Source organism: Lepidochelys olivacea, assembly GCF_965140295.1.
Source record: "Lepidochelys olivacea isolate rLepOli2 genome assembly, chromosome: 1".
NCBI classification, from domain to species: domain Eukaryota; kingdom Metazoa; phylum Chordata; order Testudines; family Cheloniidae; genus Lepidochelys; species Lepidochelys olivacea.
The window spans coordinates 246,532,420-246,544,492 of NC_140411.1; the positions used below are offsets into that span (position 1 = coordinate 246,532,420).

The 12,073-nt window shown below is 43.3% G+C and overlaps 1 protein-coding gene across 5 annotated transcripts in view; it reads left to right on the top strand.

Annotated features, from left to right (window-relative positions):
• LOC311514251 (uncharacterized protein) overlaps window positions 1-12,073 on the top strand; it is a 74,306-nt gene that overhangs the window by 14,261 nt on the left and 47,972 nt on the right. For all 5 annotated transcript variants that reach the window (XR_014709852.1, XM_084616673.1, XM_084616672.1 and 2 more), the window contains exons 6-8: window positions 715-767; window positions 1,925-2,064; window positions 11,254-11,395. Coding sequence is in view for 4 of the 5 variants with exons in the window: in XM_084616673.1 (XP_084472799.1) it covers window positions 715-767; window positions 1,925-2,064; window positions 11,254-11,395 (335 nt within the window). In the remaining variant the exon portion in view is untranslated. The remainder of the gene's footprint in view (window positions 1-714; window positions 768-1,924; window positions 2,065-11,253; window positions 11,396-12,073) is intronic.

Sequence of the window (12,073 nt, forward strand, 5' to 3'; positions counted from 1 at the left end):
CCACAGACACATTTTTTGGTAAAGTACTTATAATTGCAGGTTTCAGAGTAACAGCCGTGTTAGTCTGTATTCGTAAAAAGAAAAAGAGTACTTGTGGCACCTTAGAGACTGACCAATTTATTTGAGCATGAGCTTTCGTGAGCTACAGCTCACTTGAGTGAGCTGTAGCTCACGAAAGCTCATGCTCAAATAAATTGGTCAGTCTCTAAGGTGCCACAAGTACTCCTTTTCTTTTTACTTATAATTGCTCATTCTTCTTTTGCATTTGTAGTTTACCAGGAAAAGTGTGTAAAATTGTTTGTTTATGGTAAAGCTATGTATGTAAGTGGCCTTGCATTTGGAGTTCATCACCATACCCAATTAATGTGTACATAAAACATTTTATGTTCCATTTTCAGTGTTTTGTATTGTGTTTATATTTTGAGATTACTAATCAAGGAAAAACTTTACATTGGGTTGTTGTGTTGTGATGAAATATGCTTTTCTTTGTATCTGATTATAATAATGCCTTTCCATAATAACAGTGTATATGTTGCTATCTAGATAATGTATTAATATAGTGTATGCTCTGTAGGGGAACTTGTGATAGTTTAGACAGATCAGTCTACGTATACATTCTGTTCCAATATTCTAAAGTGTGACACCTTAAGCCACAATATAATATTTAAAATCTAACCACTAAAGTGATATAAAATGCTCTTTTTCTTATAAAAGATGATCCAGATCGAGGTGTGGGTTGCATATTATACAATCAGAATGGATATTTTGTAAGTATGGCAAATGCTCCATGAACTTCCTTTAATGTTCACTCTCTCCAGTGCATTAACTAATGAGTATACTAGTACTGGTACTTCCAGCTTTTGCCACTGTTACCTGGCTGCTCGTTGCTACATTAATGTATCTACCTTACAACTAGATAATGCCTTCAGTATTTAGCCCTTAGTAAAGTGTATAAGGCACAGTACCCCATAGGAGCACAGGGCTTTTTGGCTGCACTCTCAACCACTTCTGTAACACAGTGATAATGCATACCCTAGTATTGGGCCTTGAAGATGAGATTTTAATCTAATCTTAGTTACACTAGATTTAATTTTACATCAAGATAACTGAATCAGAATCTGGCCTTGAACCTTTCTCACCTCTTTGAAAACCTAAAAATTCTTATTAAAACACCTAAAGTTTCTAGAACACCACGTACAGTTCATTTAAAGAAACACATCTTCTTTTTGTGAAATTGCAGCTAACAATTCCTGGCACCTCCTTCCTCTGATATTCTGGATTTCACTTACAGCCTCCTTTCCCTCAGAAGGCTAGCTCCTAATCACTTAACTATAAACACAGTAACAATAATGATATTGAAATCCAGGCAAGTGATTCACCATGGCCCAGCAAAGAAGCTGGCCCTAACTATATTATTAAGGTAGGGAGGGAAAGATATTATGGTGGTGGAGGAATTTTGAGGTCATTGGGTGCAGGAAAAAAGTATGTATAGTAGCTAGTGGTTTTGAATGGGATAGTGAGAGTGAGAAGGTTATTTGCTGGTGTAGTTGAGATATTTTAATCTGGTAAATTGGAAAAATTGCCTCAAAACTTTGAGAAGCAGTATATAACAATATACAAAATAGTGTATATTGCATTCATTATAGGGCTCTCAGACTGTTGTATATATGTAAGAAATAATTGGTCTTGATACTAGACAGTGACTGAGTATTTGAGTAGAAAAATACCTGAGAAGTAAAAGTGATGTAACTATTGTATATTACAAACTTTTCTCAAAATGGAAATTGTGTGTGTCTAAAAAAAAGGCAATTTCATGTATTTGTATTTATCTTTATTTAAACTACAGAGATATGTGTCTTTCTTTTTTTTTAATCATTCTTGTTATCTTACAGCTCTGTTAGGGTCTACTGATTATTTTTCTTAGTTTGGGGCAGGTTATAATGGATATCCTATTGGTGCAATATTTGCAAACCTGCCTTGTGCAGGTAGAAACATCAAAAAAGAGTCAGGAACAGCAAAAGGACCAGTCCTTATCCATGCTGAAGTAAATGCTCTACTATTCAGGTTATTATTATTATTTTATTTATTGTATTATTATTTGTTTAAAAATAATTCAGTGGTTTTACATAAATTCCTTATGATACTATATATCAATGCAGTTGTAATATCCATGTGATTAATTGTGGAGCCGTGATATAAATTGCATTCAGCATGCACCTTTGATCACCTCACCTGATATCTGCCCAGTAATTTATCTCCCCCTAGGACTACTAATATTCTACACTTCTGGGCACAGTAATATGCTGTCAAAATTTTAACAAAGGCTTTTTCACAAATTTTTCACCATAACACTGTTCCACTCTTCAGGAATAGTTACCCAACATGCCTACCTCCTCCCCACAACATGAAGCTCCAAACACCTTTTGAAAGATTTACCTGGCAGCATCAGCTGATCCTTAGAACAGCAATAGTAGTGGGAGGTGGATTGACTTGAGGATTCTGGTGACAATGGTAGTGGCTGGTGAATTATTTACATCTGTATGTGTGGGGAGCTGATGAGGGCAGCACTGGTACTATCGACTTTGTTGATAGCAGAGACTGGCCATTTTGGGATGAAAATGCTCTGCTTCCATTGCTTAGCAACAAGCAAATGGCACTATTCCCTGTGCAGGCACTTAACTGTGGTACTGGAGAAGAAGGAGAGAAGATGCTTTGGCTGGCATTGCTGCTGCCTTAGCAATAGGCAAGCAGCTGTGTTCGGAGCAGATTAAGGCTAGCTGAGGTTCAGATACACTAGAATTCCAGAACTCTCCTGCCCTTCAAAACAGACACTTCTTCTTTGAGTAGCATCTCTATAGGTGTTCCACTTCAGGTGTGCATGTGCCACTCCTGCTCTTGATAGGTAATTTTCCGTTAGGAGTGTCCGTTCAGCCCATGCGTACACTCTATACAATCTTGTGCTATGCTGCAAAGGTATATAGGGCTGCGTGGGTGAACCACCCTCAGTTCCTTCTCTATCACCTTGGCTTGAGAAGGAGCTCTAGTATGTCTGCCTCATGTGTGCCTCAGCGTGTTTTGTAGTTATTTAGTTAGTTTAGTGTTTCCAATTAGTATTAGTTGTTGCTAGTATGGAAGTAGTTAGATAGTTGTGAGAGGTTTCAGTTTTTCCTCTCCTCCTTTTTCTCTCCCACTTTTTCTGGGGAGATTATTTGGCCTGACTGGGCATGCTTGGCTCCCCATGTTTCAAACTCTGCCTCTCTCATCGGGAGGCTATCGAGATCAGCGACAGCCACTCTACGTGTATCTGTAGTTTAGGAGATTCCAACACTATAGACAGAGAATCGTAGGACTGGAAGGGGACCTCAAGAGGTCATCTAGTCCAGTCCCCTGCACTCATGGCAGGACTAAGTATTATCTAGACCATCCCTGACAGTTGTTTGTCTAACCTGCTTTTAAACATCTCCCATGATGGAGATTCCACAACCTCCCTAGGCAATTTATTCCAGTCCTTAACCACCCTGACAGGAAGTTTTTCCTCATGTCCAACCTAAACTGCTCTTGCTGCAATTTAAGCCCATTTCTTCTTGTTCTATCCTCAGGGATTAAGGAGAATAATTTTTCTCCCTCCTTCTTGTAATAGCCTTTTATGTACTTGAACACTGTTACATGTCCCCTCTCAGTCTTCTCTTCTCCAGACTATACAAACCCAATTTTTTCAATCTTCCTTCTTAGGTCATGTTTTCTAGACCTTTAATCCTTTTTGTTGCTCTTCTCTGGACTTTCTCCAATTTGTCCACATCTTTTCTGAAATGTGGTGCCCAGAACTCACATCTCCCAAAAGTGTAACTTTTGCCTGGTTCTAAAATCTAGAGCTTGGAAGAATCAGGAGACCAAACTGAAGCGGCTGCTGATGGAGCAGTCCCTTTGAGTTAGGTCAGGATACTCCCGTCCCACACATTTATCTCCAGACGGATCCAGTATCCTTTTGACTTTGGCTAAGGTCTTGTCTAAGAAGGGGAGGAGCTCAGAGGACTCAAGGAATGCACTGAAGAAGAGGCACTCAGTCTCTCATCACAAGGAGCAGCTCTCAAGAAGTCCCAATCTCCTGCCAGGTTTTACAGTGTCAGAGGCTTTAACCTTTGACTCAGTCCCATGGAGGCTAAAGACTTCTTCCGGTATCAGATTGTGGAACACTTTGGAGAAACATGGCACTGGCAGAACCCCGGTACCATCCGCCTCAAGATTGGGACCATCTATTTCAGACTTACCAGTGGTGCCTTTCCACATTGGTACTGACAACATCAAAGCATATACCTTCAGCCCCGACACCTGTGGGTTCCAAACCAATGATACTGCCTAGTCAACTGCTGTATCATTGCTAACCCAGTCAGTACCACAGGAATGCCATTACTCCAGGGACTTGTAAGTGTTTGATGAGTCAGAGTCTCCATTGCTTATGGGTACCGAACAACTCTCAGTACTGAGACCCCAATCTCCACATTACTGGTGCTTCCTGGTACTGCAGGATTCTCCACCCTTTTCTACTGGGCCCCCCCCTTTGGAGGACAATGAGGAGGATGAAAGAGACATTCAATCAGTTGCCTCCTTATCAGCGTGGGGTTCCATTTCACATCACTAAAGAAACCCATGCTTTGACGTTAGGGATAGTGGGCTCAGTCTTGGGTATCACCTGCTCTCCAGCATGGGCCTCCCCAGTGGCATACTGGGATCCTTGGGCAGCACATTAGCTGCAATTTGCCAGATCTCCAGCTCCACTGCACCAGGAAATTAGGGTCACATAGTCTCCAGCACCAAACCCCCAACGTAAGGAGACCTTTGAGGAACAGGAAGTTAGGGCAGACAGAGAGGTTCCTTAAGCCTCTATTTTGTCTGCATCTCTGGAGGAGGCAGTAATGCCTGCACACCATCGATAGCCAATGATTTTTGTCAATTCCAAGACCTTGTGAAGGGGGTGGCAGACACCCTCCAGACATCTCTTGAGGAGATTAAAGGCTCACATTACAAGCTCCTGGACATTTTGCAGTCGGTGACATCCACTTGGGTTGCGCTACACGTTAATGAAGTGCTCCTGCATCCAGCAAAGACTGTGTAGCAAACTCCTGCCACCAAATCATCAACTTGTAAATGGGTGGATAAGAAATATTATCTTCCCTCTCAGGGACTCAGAATTTTAGTTTTCCTATCCCAACCCTATTTCCTGATGGTGGATGCTGTAAATGAGCAAAGTAGACAGCATTATTCCAGATCTACTTCTCATAACAAGGGCCATAAAAGGTTAAACCTTTTTGGATGGAAGGCCTAATGATCCGCAACCCTCCAATTTTGGATCACAAATTATCAGGCGATCATAGCCAACTATGACTATACGAATTACAAGTTCACATCCTTTATTAAACATCTTCCACAGGAGCATAGAGAACATGTCCAGGCCATCATTGAGGAGTGTCAGTTATTACCCAGAACCTCTCTCCAAGCATCCTTGGATGCCACAGACGCTGCTGCTAGATCCATCTCCATAGGCGCTGACATGCACAGGGCATCATGGCTCCAGTTGTCAGGATTCCTGAGAGAGGCTCAGAATACAGTTGAGGACATCCCATTTGATGGTCAGAAACTTTTCTCAGGAACTACAGATGAGTCATTGCACATGCTGAAGGACTCCAGGCCCACGTTGAGATCTCTGGGTGTATACACCCCTCCAAACAAGAGGAGATTTAGCAGGTCTCAAACTGCCCAGAGATTGTGCCAGCTCAGTTCTCTGGTTTTCACATAACTACCAAACCTGCAAGAAAAAGACAGATTTCAGCAGAAAAGAGCGTCCCACCTTCAGCTAGCACCCAGTCATCATCAAAACAGCAATTTTGACAGTTCAGTTGACGGCTCAACTCCTCCCTCAGCTCTAGTTTGCAAGCTGCAACCTTTTGCCTACCTTCCCACTTTTGGAGACTGCTTTCCCATTTCTAATAGGCTTGGCAGCATATTACAACAAGCAAGTGGGTCAGAGAGGTTATAACATTGGGCTACACCATCCACTGTAGGTCTCACCCAACCCCCCTTCCCTGTTCCTCTTCAGGGACTCCTCTCATAAGAGAATACTGAGTGAAGAAGTACACTCCCTCTTTTGATTAGGAGCAATAGAATCAGTCCCATCCATCCCCTCACAGGGGGAAAGAGTTTTACTCAAAGTATTTTCTCGTGCCAAAGAAGGATGGAAGGTGGAGAGCGACCTTAGATTTAAGACAACTGAACAAATTTGTAAAATCTCAGAAGTTCCAGATGGTGACTCTGGCATCTATAATTCCTTCTCTAGAGGCAGGAGATTAGTTTTCAGCCCTCAACCTACAGGAGGCCTATTTTCATATAGCAATACATCCCGCACATAGGACATATCTGTGGTGCACCATAGGCCAGGATCCTTTTCAATACAGAGTACTTCCCTTTGGCCTCTCTTTGGCCTCAAGGGTGTTCTCAGAGGTTTTAGTGGTAGTGGCTGCTAACCTTCAGTGAGAAGCAACTTTAATCTTCTTGAATTTTCTTGTAGCTTGACAACTGGCTGCTCAAGGACTGATCTTACAAAGCAATACTAACTTCCACCCAAACAGCTCTTTTCCTCTTCCAGGAGTTGGGTCTCCAGCTATACCTAAAGAAGTCCAAGTTAGTCCCTGCACAGAGAATACAATTCATAGGGGCATATTGGGATTCATTGGCAGCCAGGGCCTCCCTTTTCACAGACAGATTCATAACTTTGTCGAATCTGGTCGGGACAATTCAAGGAAGTCCCCATACTACTGTAAGGAACTGTTAGGAGCTCCTGAGTCATATGGCAGCTTGCACCTTTAGGATCAAGCATGCAAGAATATGGGCATGTCTACACTAGAAACATAAGTTGACCTATGTTAAGTTGACTTACAACCACCACAGTAATTACTGCAGTGGTGCATGTCCACACTACCCTCCTTGGGTTGGTGGTGTGTGTGCTCACCAGGACCACTTTCACTGACCTAAGAGGGGCAGTGTGGGGAGATGAGAGCCAAGTGTCTCAGCTCAACAGGCAGCTCCCTGCCAGAAGCTCCTGATGCGTTGCCTTCTCTTGCCTCCCTGTTCCCCGCTGGGAGTGAGGGAAGCCGCCCAGAGCGTCTCACCTCCCCTTTCCCCACTGTGGGGGGGGGAAGCTGCCCTGGGGTTCTCACCTCCCCATTCCCTGCCAGGAGCAAGGGGGAAGCTATCTGGAGCTTCTTGTCCCCAGAGAGCAGGGTCCAGCTGCCTCAGCTTCTCCCCCCTCCGCTCCCTGCTGGGAGCTGGGCAGCCTTGTCAATTTCTCAGAGCCACGAAATTGACAAGACAGCCAATGTTCCCAGCTGGGAGTGGGGTCTAGCTGCCCAGCTCTCCAGGAGAGCAGAGGGCAGCTGGGCTCTAGCTGGCCAGCTTTCTTGTCAATTTCACAGCTCCTACTATCTACACAGACACTGTGTCGCCCTAACAACAACGACATAACCGCACCTCTTTTGGAGGTGGAGTTATTATGTCGGTGTAGTAGGGCACTTAGGGTTTGTCTACACTACCCGCCGGATTGGCGGGCAGCAATCAATCCAGCGGGGGTCGATTTAGCGCGTCTAGACGCGATACATTGACTGCTAAGCACTCTCCCGTCAACTCCAGGACTCCACCAGAACGAGAAGCTCAAGCGGAGTCAATGGGAGAGCGTCAACTGTCAACTTACCACAGTGAAGACACGGCGGTAAGTAGATCTAAGTACATCGACTTCGGCTACACAATTCACGTAGTGGAAGTTGTGTATCTTAGATCGACCCCGTGCGGTAGTGTAGACAAGCCCTTACATTGGTGGGAGCAAGGCTGAAGTGTATACACTGACATAATTAGGTTGACGTAAGGCAGCTAATGTCAATCTAAACTGTGTAGTGGAGACCAGGCCTATGTCTTTGCTGCTATCAAGGGCTGGTTCAGGAGGACCTATTACTCTGCCAGTAACAGCTTGGACAAACTGGTTACAGTTCTTTTCAAGGTGAAGAACTCCCTGGATTACTGGAAAGATCACGCAGTGTCTGCACGGGCATCCAAGCTCCAACAGTAACTGTGAGAATGGATGCCTCGCTGTTAGTGTGGGGAGCACTTCCTCCTCTCCCAGGAAGCAGGTCACAACTCAGGGCACCTGGTCACCTCAGGAAACTGGTCTTCATATCAACTTGTTGGAACTCAGGGCAGTCAGAATTGCCTGCCTTCAATGCCTACCCCTCATCAAAGGCAAATCAAAGAGTATGATGATGGACTATGTAGCTTATATGTTCTATATCAACAAATAGAGCTGAAAGATTCCCCCTCCCCGTGCGCTGAAGCGATAAAGTTACAGAACTGGTGTATAACCCATCAGATTCAGATCTCAGCCTTTTACCTTCCTGGAGTCCAGAATGTCACAGTCAATATGCTCAGCAGATGCTTCTCCCAGAAATACAAATGGGAGTTGGACTCTCAGACCCTTCATTGGATATTCTAGAGGTGGAGACTTCCACAGGTGAACCTATTGGCCACATACAGCAACAGGAAGTTCCCCTCTCTTTGAGAGATGCCTTTCTCCTTCCTTGGACAAACGGCCTGTTCTACACATTCTTTCCAACACCGCTAATTCTAAAAGTGAGGAGGAAGATCAGGCAGGACAAAACCAGAGTTATCTTTATAGTACTGACCTGGCTCAGGCAAGTTTGGTATCCTTATCTGCTTCACCTGTGTATCCAACCACCGTTCAATCTTTCAAATGTCCCTCATCTCCTCTCCCAGGAAGCAGGTCATGTGCTTCACCCCAACCTAGGGGTCCTCCGTCTCCAACCATGGCTCCTAGATGGCTCATGGGATTAGAATCCACCTGCTCAATAGGAGTACAACAAGTATTATTAAACAGTAGAGGGGAGTCAACTTGAATTGTTTATCTTCAGAAATGGAAGACCTTCAATCACTGGTGTCACCAGCACTGCCTTGTGTCTGAATCTTCTCTGCTTTCAGCCATCTTGAATTATCTGCTCGACTTAAAAAAAATCGGATTTATCAGTTAGTTCCATTAAGATTCTCCTTGCTGCAATATCAGCTTTTCATTCCCCATTAGAGGGGTATTCTGTTTTTGCACATCCTCTGTCCTTAAGATTTATTAAGGGTCTGGGAATCTGTATTCTGACTTGGGATCTCAACCTGGTACTTAGATACCTTTTGAGACCTCCGTTTGAACCTATGGCAACCTGCTCCTTGCTTCACTTATCTATGAAGATGGCCTTTCTAGAAGCTATCATGTCAGCTGGAGAAATGGAAGCCTTGACCCATTTACAGTATTTTTCAAGGACAAGGTCTCCCTGCAACCACACCCAAAGGTAGGTGCTGTTGGATTTTCATCTTAATCAGTCTATTAATCTACTGGTATTTTTCCCTAAACCACATAAATCTCAGTGAGAGACTTCCCTTTGTATGTTAGACAGGCATATGTTAGACAGGCATTGACCCTTTATCTGGATGGACCATGCAATTTTGGAAATCACTGAGACACTTTGTCTCCATTGTGGAAGGATCAAAAGAACCTATGATCTCTTCACAGACACTGTTGAGATGGATCTCTGGGTGTATTACTGCTTATTATGGTGTAGCTGGTGTTTTGCTCCCTCAGAGGATTACAGCATACTCTACCAGATCACAAGCAATTTCCACAGTGTGACTCAAAAACATCCAAATGCCTCAGATGTGCAGAGCTGCTACATGGGTTTCCGTGAACACCTTTTCTAAACACTACGCCTTGGTCCACGCCATCAGATCTGATGCAGAACTTGGTTCTGCTGTGTTGTCTTCAGTGTTGGACTTGATTCTGAAGCTCCCTGTGAAAATACTGCTCAGGAGTCACCTGAAATGGAGCACCCATAGGGACACTACTTGAAGAAGAAAAGGCTACTCACTTTGTGCGGTAACTGTGGTTCTTCAAGCTGTGTCCCCCTATGGGTGCTCCACTACCTGCCCTCCTTCCCCTCTGCTTTGGACTGTTCTTGTTGCATGTTGGGATAGAGAAGGACCGGAGGGCAGTTCACCCATGCAGCCCTCTGTACCCTCTGAGTGTGGCACAAGGTTGTATAGAATGCTTCCACGGTCTGAGTGGACACTGCATACAGAAAATCTGCGATCAAGGGTTTGAAAGGTGCATATGTGCCTGAAGTGGACCACCCATAGGGACACACATCTTGAAGAGCCACAGTTACTGCACAAGGTGAGTAAACCTTTCTTCTAGCTAGTACCCCTGAATCCAGCAGACTGCTCTTTCCTCTCCAACCTACAGCATTCCCTGGCCAGGTTGAAAATGTTCACTGTCATTTCATTTTCACATTCCTTTAAAATATGCAAAAATTAAATAACAGTATTCCCAGTACTGCAGTATGAGCCTGATTGTGAACTCACAGCTGTTTTACACTGAAGATGAAGTGAGCTGTAGCTCACGAAAGCTCATGCTCAAATAAATTGGTTAGTCTCTAAGGTGCCACAAGTCCTCCTTTTCTTTTTGCAAATACAGACGAACATGGCTGCTACTCTGAAACACTGAAGTTTGTAATTACCATTAATAATACTTAGCATATAACTGTTTAAAATTATTTTGGGGCATTAATTAATTAATCTGTAACATTCCTGTGAAGAAGGCAGATATTATCCTCATTTTACAGATGGGGAAACCGGTACAGATAGAGTTTGTGTGACTTACCCAAGACCACAAAGGGAAGCAGTGTTAAGACCAGGACTAAAATCCAAATTTCCTGGCTTCCCTTCCACTAGACTACATTGCTCCAACTCCATTTTCAGTGAAGTTACTTTTTATTCACAGCTGAGAGCACACTGAGAGTACAAGAAGACTATACATCCAGCGGTTGAGGGAAAGATGGTAGTTATAACTGGCCTAGCAGCCAGTTTATGGCCATTTTCTCTGTAGAGAAAAGACAGAATACTCCAACAAGATTGAAATGGTTTCAGTTAAGACATAAATATTTTACTGTTGTAAATAATAAGTGTAAATGTGTATGTATAATGATGGGAAGCTCAAAGGCAGAAATAAAGTGAGATGGGAAATCTGGGACAGGGAGAACTAACAATAAATAAGGTTCTTCAGGGAAAATCCTAGGATTTATTTGAGGGACACCTCACCATGATCTCTTGTTTTGCTTTTGCAGAGAATAAATGCTGCTACTTTATCTTTTTCAGATCCAGAAAAAAAATAGAAGAGAACGATGTTCTTTATTGCACGAAACCTCCCTGCTCTGAATGTCAGAACTATATACAGTTTGTGGGCATAAAGAAAATTGTTTCTGTACAAGAATCAACACAATCGTCATCAAACCAACAAGTAAGCTAATGTAATGCAATTACCTTATTTTAATTATTTATTTATACATTCATTTGGTGTTCAATCAGGTTATAATCAACGTACTCAATTTAAAAGACCCTAAGCATCTATACATGCCTGCATCATGTAGTAGAGGAACCTTCACTATACAAAACACCTTCAACATACTTCAACGTTCATAATTATACAAATGCATGCCTGAAACAATATGGCTTTCACTGTGCCCTGAAAGCCTTTAAATCCAGACTTTTCTGGAGCCAAAAGGCAGTAAATACTATATTCTAGGACCCTCTCCATTGAGAAAGTACAGCCTCCTGCAGTTTAATCTTAGGGATTGATAGCAAAAGCCTTCCTAGCTGAGCTCATCTTTCTTTCTTCCACTTCCCATGCTTTTGTCTACTTTGACATTCACTCTGTCAGACCATGTATATTTTCAGATCCATCAGTATGGGTCACTGGCCTAGGATCATTGAAGCACAAGGAGTTCTCTTTCAAGTGACTATCTATATGATCATTCCATTAAAGGTTCATGAGTGCTCAAATTCAGAGTCTTTTGGACAGCAGCATCTGCTATCGCTGCGCATGTATCCTGCGATTCTTCACTGAGTAGTGTCCCAATGGGTGCTCCACTGTAGGTGTGCCTGCACCCCAGATCAGAGATTTTAGGTAGCAGTGTCC